This window comes from Botrytis byssoidea (assembly GCF_014898295.1).
Source record: "Botrytis byssoidea strain MUCL 94 chromosome Unknown BBYS_012, whole genome shotgun sequence".
NCBI classification, from domain to species: Eukaryota; Fungi; Ascomycota; class Leotiomycetes; order Helotiales; family Sclerotiniaceae; genus Botrytis; species Botrytis byssoidea.
Genome location: NW_024065853.1, coordinates 1,002,843 through 1,010,779, shown reverse-complemented (window position 1 = coordinate 1,010,779; position 7,937 = coordinate 1,002,843). Strand labels below are relative to the sequence as shown.

The window sequence follows — 7,937 nt, the reverse complement described above, 5'->3', positions numbered from 1 at the left end:
ATAAGAAAAAGAGCTTTATTTCGAAAGAATAGCTGGATTAGAAAGAGATCTATAAAAGATTAACGAAAGCAAAAAAGTGTTACAACGGATTAGTAACAGGCTGTAGAATCACTAACTTATAGGCTATAAAGGTATTATAGGCCTCAGTGATTCAGCTGTAGTATATCGGGGGATATTAGGTATTCAAGGAAAGCCTTAGATATATATATAGTATTAATTATAGGATACCCTAGAAACCTAGAATACAATTTCTAGGATAATAGGTTTTAGAAAAGACAGAATATAGTAAGCAAAAAGGCTTTATTAGGATTAATAATGTTTCAGGGAATTAATCTCAGAATAAAAGAATAAACTAGGATACTAAGAGTTATGGGATTAGTGTTCTATAATGAATAATTTAGGAATAATAGTGTTTTAGGAGTATTTGATTATTTTAATTATTTAAAAAGAATAAAGATTTATATAAGGAAATGGGTTTTATTATAATATAGAGCTTTATGCTTAAGAATAATTATTAGTTTTATTATTATAATTATGAGAATTGCAATTAGTTACAATCTTATTAAATTCCTATTTGAAGTCTAGTCTAAACCACCTCGAAAGAACTCTAGACATTTCTACGTGACCCTAGAGGCAGCTCCCGTAACAAAAAGCTAGATTAATAGGAAAAAGCATAAAATAAGACTTTTTCCCTATTGAATATAAAATAAGAAATTGAATATCGATATAACGTAGTTTAACACCGAGTGGCTCGTATCACCGAATGGCCTACTTCAAAATAAAACAAAATAGATCATTTTTGAATATTCTTATTTTAATAAATAATTATTATTTTTGAAAAATAAAAGAATATAAAATAATAATAAAAATTCAATTTTTTAGAAATCTATTTTTTTTATAAATATTCTTATTATATTCAATAAAAAATTGAAAATGTTATGATTTTTATTACAAAAAATCTATTTTAATAATAACTCTTATTTTAATTCGAATTTTTGAAAAAAGATTAGATTTTTATAACACTTTTATAATTAAATTTTATATATTCAATTTTCAAAAAATTCTATCAATAAATAAATAAAGTGTACGATTACACACAAACGAATTTTGTATATATTTGAAATGGGCTATTCGGTGATATGAGCCACTCGGTGTTAAACTATGTTATAGATTCTTTAATATCATGTGTTACACTACTTATATAATCTATTTTAGTTGTTAAACCGAGCTAGCTTTCATATAATACTACTAGCCTATGATCTACGATAGTATTTTTGTTTTTATTTTCAAAAAAATTGAAAAGTTATAATGTAGTTTAATATCGAGTATATCATTTCAAAATACACCTAAATTAATCTTTTTTTAATATTTGTATTTTAATAACGAATCATTATTCTAATTGAAAAGAATATCTATTGAATAATAAGAGAATATAAGATATTTAGAAATCTAATTTTTATATAAATATTTCTATTATATTTCCAGAAAAAATCGAAATTGTCACGATTTCCGTTACAAAAAATCTATTTTAATAATAACTCTTATTTTAATTCGAATTTTCAAAAAAATAATTCGACTTTCATATTATTTATATAAACAAATATAATAATTTCTTAAAAAAAATCAAGTTATATTAATAAATAAAGAAAGTACACGACTATATACAGACATATTTTATATGTAAAATGCGTAGTGTACTCGATAATATAGTATACTCGGTGTTAAACCACGTTATTAGTAATAATAATAAGTTAATATAATATTATTTCATATATTATAAAAGAGTAGAAGGTAGTAGGGTCGTAGAGTAGTCCTTTATATATACCATAGAAAAGTCACTATAATATAGTACCTTAGATGAAAAAAAGAAGGGAGAGGCTCTATATAGTGCTTTATAAGATATACTAAAAATTAAATAGGAATTGACTGTCGTTTCTAAACTATAGAAAGAAGGACTATAAATACTAGCTACAAGAATAGGCCACATGACCAGCACAAGGTTCCGCTCACAATATCAATATTTCGAATCTTTATATTAGAATGTTTAGAATGTTTAGAATGTTCATAATATTTTTATAAATGTTATAGCAAGGCACGATCGAATCGAATCACGCCCTTCACAACTTGCTCTCTTCACTGCTATCCCCTCTTCTCAATGTGTGTGCATAATGCCAATCATCTCGCCCAATATCCATGCGTACCTTGTACGCTTCTTCCGCGTCTTCTAAAATTTGCATGTCTAATTCTACCACGTTCATTCCTTCTTCTCTTCCCATCTTGCCTAGAGCTCCTTGGAATGGTACGGTGACCTGGCTGATTCCCAAAAAGCCAGAATCCTCTCTTCCTTTTCCTACAGGTGCTCCAGCATTGCAGAATATGATACCGCACGTGTTTTCAAACGCTCGGGATACTAGTGTGGATTGAACAAACAATTCTTCAGAAAGCGAATTTCGTGCCAATCCTGCAGGAGTACAATCGCTGAGAGTCCAGAAGGTTGGGATGATGACGAGTTTCGCGCCTTGAGAAATGAGCTCTCGAAATGCTTCAGGAAATGCAGCATCCCAGCAGATAAGCATACCAACTTTTCCAAGAGGAGTATTGAAAGTAGTATGTGGATCATTCGTAGACGAGGTTAGATGTGGACGTTCAGGATGCCAAAGATTCTTCTTGGTGTAGGAAGAAAGTATTTTGCCTTCAGGAGAGATAAAATGAGCTGTGTTATGGAGATGAGAAGTTTCGGGGTGTATAGTGCAGATGGTTCCAGGGGCGATCGATATTTTGAGTTCGAAAGCGAGAGACTGATAGCCAGAGAGACATTTGGATGTGATCTCGTGGTGACACAGTGGCAGAAATTCGGGTTCATCTGGGACCCATGATGTGAGGTGATATTCAGGCAGAACGACAAGGTCGCAGCCCTTGGAAGCGGCTTCTCTGATAAATTTTACTGCTTTCTTGTAATTGTAATCAATAGCTAAAGGCTAGTAAAATGATATAAGCTCGAGTTCCTTCAAGAAATTAGGAAATGGTGGATATCGCATGTTGTGAATATGACATACGAAAAACAATCAAATGAAAACAAAAGGCAAAAGCAAAGCGAGTATTCTCGAGCCAAGTGTCCCTCTTTCTATCGAAATTGCTGTAACAAACTATATAGCGATGATGACTGAAAGCCAGAATCCCCACATTGAAACCTATGTTGACTCACTAAGCTTGAACAATGAGGAAATGAGAGATGGAGGCGCCTCCAACGGCCTCTAAATGGTACCTTTGTGATACAGATCCATCACTGACAGATCGCTTCCAAAGAATCTAAAAACAGGAATGCCAACGAACCTTCGGGCAAAGCTGCACCAACGCAATCTTATATACTGATGCCATTTTTGTGTTCTAGTGTTCTTAAATTTCTCTTTGCTTCATCAGTGTTTGATCTTGCTGGGCAGAAGTCGATACTTACGGGGGAGTCCGCTTCACGTTTGGTGCTCGCCAAAAATCTCTCAATTCGGCTGACTGACGGAAGTCTTGTAAGTAGAAAGCAATCATAACAACGGAGTGACGAACGTGGGGTTGAGGAGCGGGGGAAGTGAAGCGGGCGCTAGCGGAAAGATTATACCCAATCGGGACTAGCGCTATGATGCACTTGCGGGCAGGTGAACTTACTTCGTACAAACTCATCAACCTTAGCGACAAGAGGGTCCTTGAAAAACGATGTATGGCAAGTTCTCATTAAAGATTGATACTGCTGAATACCTATTTTATGTTTGCTATATATCAGTAAAAATCGATGGAATTCCGTCCGGGGCGTTTTGCTATCTTTCGAGATTAGCCGGGGGTTCATTGGCTGATGGAAATGATGACTTTAGTGAAACATGTCATAGTGGTCAAATCCCGCAGCCTTTTTACGACATTGATGTTGTATCACCTGTAGCTGAGCCTCCGCTTCTTTTTAAAATTTCCATTACTAGTTCGAAATCTGTTCTTGGTCACCAAGATGATGAATCCTTTAGACGTGTTGTCATTAGCAGGAACCATTATTCAATTTGTGGATTTCAGTTCGAAGGTGTTGGCTGGTACTAATGAACTATACAAATCGGGCGCGGAAGCTTTGGCCGTTCACCAGCAATTGGGCCTTGTGGTGGATGATCTAGCTAAGATGTCGAAGAGGCTCTCGGATTCATACTGGGGCTTATCTGGGACGGGAGTCATTTCTACACTGTCAGATGACGCGTTTATGTTCATTTGCAGAGATGCATCAGAATTGTCCATTGAACTCAATAATAAGCTAAGCAGTTTAAAAGTGACAGCCTCTGGCAAGCGTAGGAAATGGGAAACCGTTAAGCAAGCGCTGAAATCTGTGTGGACTGAGAAGGACTTGACAGCTTTAACGAATCGACTGACTTTACTGAGAGATTCGATTCAGATGCATATCGTCGTGGATCTTCGGTGAGTAACTCAATGAAGTCCTCTATCAATAGAAAATGACGAACATAAGAGATCAACTCGATTCGATATCGTCAAATCAAGAAGTTCGCTTCGATCACCTCGACTATAGTACGAGGACTATTATTACTGCCCTTCTTACACATCAGGGTGAAGTCAGCAAAGGGATCCAAGATCAAACGATGGCAATTACCCAGTTACTCGGGAGAATGGAGATTCTAGCTGAGAAGCACGCGTTTCCATCAGGTATTGTGCAGCAGGTTGACAACATTGAAGTAAATCAGTGAGTTCATCTTGTTCTTTCTTGATTCTCGTTATTTAATCCCACGCCATACTTTCAACAGTCCAGATTGTTGTCTGTCAACTAAAGCCTCTCGACCCGCGAGTCGTTCAAAATACTTGAACATCCCTGGATCTTTGATTGGATCCGAACATTCGCTCATTTACCTATGTATTAGAAACAAAAGTTTGATACTCGCTGGAGAAAAAACATCTCAGAATCAGGTGCTAAACAATTCTGAGTGGCACGAAAAGGCACTACGCTTGCAGATTACTCAATACCTTGTCCAAAATTTAAAGTTCCCAGCATTGAAAGAACGAGAAGAAATTATTGCGGATGTATATCGAGGAACATTCGAGTGGCTCTTCAATGACAGCCATGAATCTACACCGTGGCCTAGCTTTACCCGTTGGTTAGAACATGGATCCAATATTTACTGGATCAACGGAAAAGCGGCTTCGGGCAAGTCAACGCTGATGCGATTCATATGTGATCACAGTAAAACGAAGGAATTTTTAGAGAACTGGTCGGCTCCGCTACCCATCGTCATAGCCAAGTTTTATTTTTGGAACAGCGGGACTCTTGTACAAAGGTCTCTAAGCGGTCTTCTTCGAGCTCTTCTTTCCCAGATTCTGGAACATTGTCCTGATCTTCTTCCTGTGTGTTTTCCCCAAAGATGGGCCAAAATCTACACTGATTCGGTTAGACCATTCTCTGAAGTAAACCAAAAGTTTCATTCAATGGAAATGGAGTACTGGAGTTTAACCGAATTGCAGGCCGCAATGCGGAGTCTCGTAAGCCAAAGCCCACAACACTTCAAACTTTGTTTGTTCGTTGATGGTCTTGACGAATATGAGGGAGAACCTTCAGCTATTACCAAATACTTTAGCGTGCTCGCTCAGGTACCGTGGCTGAAAATATGCGTCTCCAGTCGTCCGTTACTTGTATTCGATGATGTTTTTGGATCTGGGCCATCATTGCGGCTACAGGATCTCACAAGTACCGATATTAACCATTATGTCAAGTCAAGTCTCCAAGAGAATGTCAACTATCAACACTTATGCGTCGAACAGCCCATTGAAGCACTAACTCTGATCAGAAATATTGTATCGCGAGCAGATGGTGTTTTCTTGTGGGTTAGACTTGTACTACAGGAGATTGTGAGAGGTCTTGACAATAGAGATAGCCTGCGAGATTTGCAAGAACGTATGGAAATAGTGCCGCAAGACCTGGAGGAACTATTCTCCTCAATGCTTGAAAAAATTGAGCCCTTCTATCGCAAGAAAGCTGCATCAATTTTCCTTATTGTCCGAGCGGCAAACGTCCATCAGAGGAGTGTTAAATCATTGGACACACTTATGCTGTCATTTGCTCTTGATCACGGCACCAGTCGTTTTACAGATATCAAATTTAAGTTTCAGGGCCTGGAGTTGAGAAACAAGGAGATCAACGATCATCTAAAAGTACGATGTGCAGGGTTGCTCGAGACTGTACCTAAATACTCCCCAGGCTTTGAATACCTTGGACATCGCGTCACATATTTGCATCGTAGTGTCCGAGAATACTTAGAACGTCCAGATATACATCAGAGATTCGCGGAACATAGTAATGGAAGAGGCTTTGAGCCCCACACTGCCCTTATGTCTTCATACATAAAAGAACTTCAGATCTCCGAACCTCGAAAAAACATTTTAAACCAACCTTCGAGCCTTCCTTTATTTTTGGCAACAGTCCTCCACTACGCCCATGATGCTGACATTGCGGGGTCAAATGCTTACGTTGAGCCATTAGATAAATTTGCGACTTTAACGCACAGTGCGAGGTGTAAAAGCATCATTTGGGCGCCGGCAAAGTTCTCTTCCTTTCTACACATCGCGACCAAATGGGATCTTTGTGCATACGTCAGAGTTCTCTTAGAGAGACTCACCTCCGAAACGAAAGGAATTGTTGCTCACACCTTGTTGGCATATGCGCTTGCGGGAACAGATGAATACTACGTGCATGGTATGGAGCAGATGGACAACTCGGATTATCGGCGAGATCGATTTCCTCCTAGCAATCGCATGATAGAATTACTGTTGCAATATGGAGCGCAGCCTAACAAAAAGCTGAAAGACTTTCCAGCCCTTCGTGAATGGACTGCGTTTGAGATAGCTGTTCGTAATGTTTGCGCAATCCTACCGCCTGTGGATACGGAAGAAAGTGAAAATCGGCAATATTCTGAGGAGGAGAAATCTTTGGTCTCAAACCATTTGGCAATTGTTAAACTCATGCTAGACAATGGGGCAGATGCGAATACGACCCTAACTCACCAAGGACGAACAATTACCTCAAGAAAGTTGTTGACTGAGACAATGGGAAAGTATTGGAGAAGTCAAGAGTGGAAAGTAGATGAAATGTTCAGGATGAAAGGTGGTAAATTGGAGCCATCGATGATCAAGAAGTGGATCATGACGCGTGGGAAATATTGGGTTGGCAAATATTAATTACTCAACCACGTATTCTCAACGTTCCAGTTTAATTTCTTCATTTTACCAGTCAAGGAATCTTTTGATTGCAATGGGAAATACTGCAACGAAACATTGCACGTGTAAATAGCACCAGTACCCGAATTAAGGAAAACTTTCTATGTCAAACTAAATGAGATCTCACTTCCTGAGATATCTTGCACTGCAGCATGTTACGTAGTAAAACCAGACTTAGAAGTCCCCTTCCTGCAACTGCATCTACAGATTCGTCGAAGGTTTAGTTCATCCGCGCCGCCACGTAGGAATGATTATGTTGTCGTCACAAGAAACAGCAGAGAAAAGAAGCTGAGGTCATTGTATTGTGATTTATCCTAATACTCATGATCAGTCCATGCTTTGGTCAATGTTATTCGATACACGCTCTGGACTACCGCCTAGCTTGTGGTGGCGCGTTTGTGACCCTATCTTCGTAGAAATCGATGATCCTCTTCTTCTGCATGATCTCTCGTTCCCGGATGCGCGATGAAAGTTTGCGGTGTATGATATCATGAGTCTGAATTCGTCAATTCCATGGTAGTTATAAGGTTAACTCTCAGGATAGGTTCTGGATTTTGTTAAATTTTCTCGTGCGATCTTTTCGATTGACGACAATGGTCTCGTACATTCGAATCGGGGTTTCATATCTTGCCGCAGAACTTATCAGTGGTATGCGCTGCTCGAGATCCAAACAAGAAGTTCGATTATATTCATCT

General features: G+C 38.3%; 2 protein-coding genes across 2 annotated transcripts; one reads left to right on the top strand and one right to left on the bottom strand.

Moving 5' to 3' along the window:
• Positions 1–2,117: 2,117 nt before the first annotated feature.
• EAE97_006717 (uncharacterized protein) lies at positions 2,118–3,378 on the bottom strand (the record flags this gene model as incomplete). Its single annotated transcript, XM_038877230.1, has 2 exons — positions 2,118–2,978; positions 3,334–3,378. 2 exons carry the CDS (start codon positions 3,376–3,378, stop codon positions 2,118–2,120), a joined length of 906 nt encoding a protein of 301 aa, XP_038732162.1.
• Positions 3,379–3,988: 610 nt separating this feature from the next.
• Positions 3,989–7,203, top strand: EAE97_006716 (uncharacterized protein; the record flags this gene model as incomplete). Its single annotated transcript, XM_038877229.1, has 3 exons — positions 3,989–4,440; positions 4,490–4,720; positions 4,896–7,203. The coding sequence occupies 3 exons, from the start codon at positions 3,989–3,991 to the stop codon at positions 7,201–7,203; spliced, it is 2,991 nt and encodes a 996-aa protein (XP_038732161.1).
• Between the last annotated feature and the right edge of the window lie 734 nt (positions 7,204–7,937).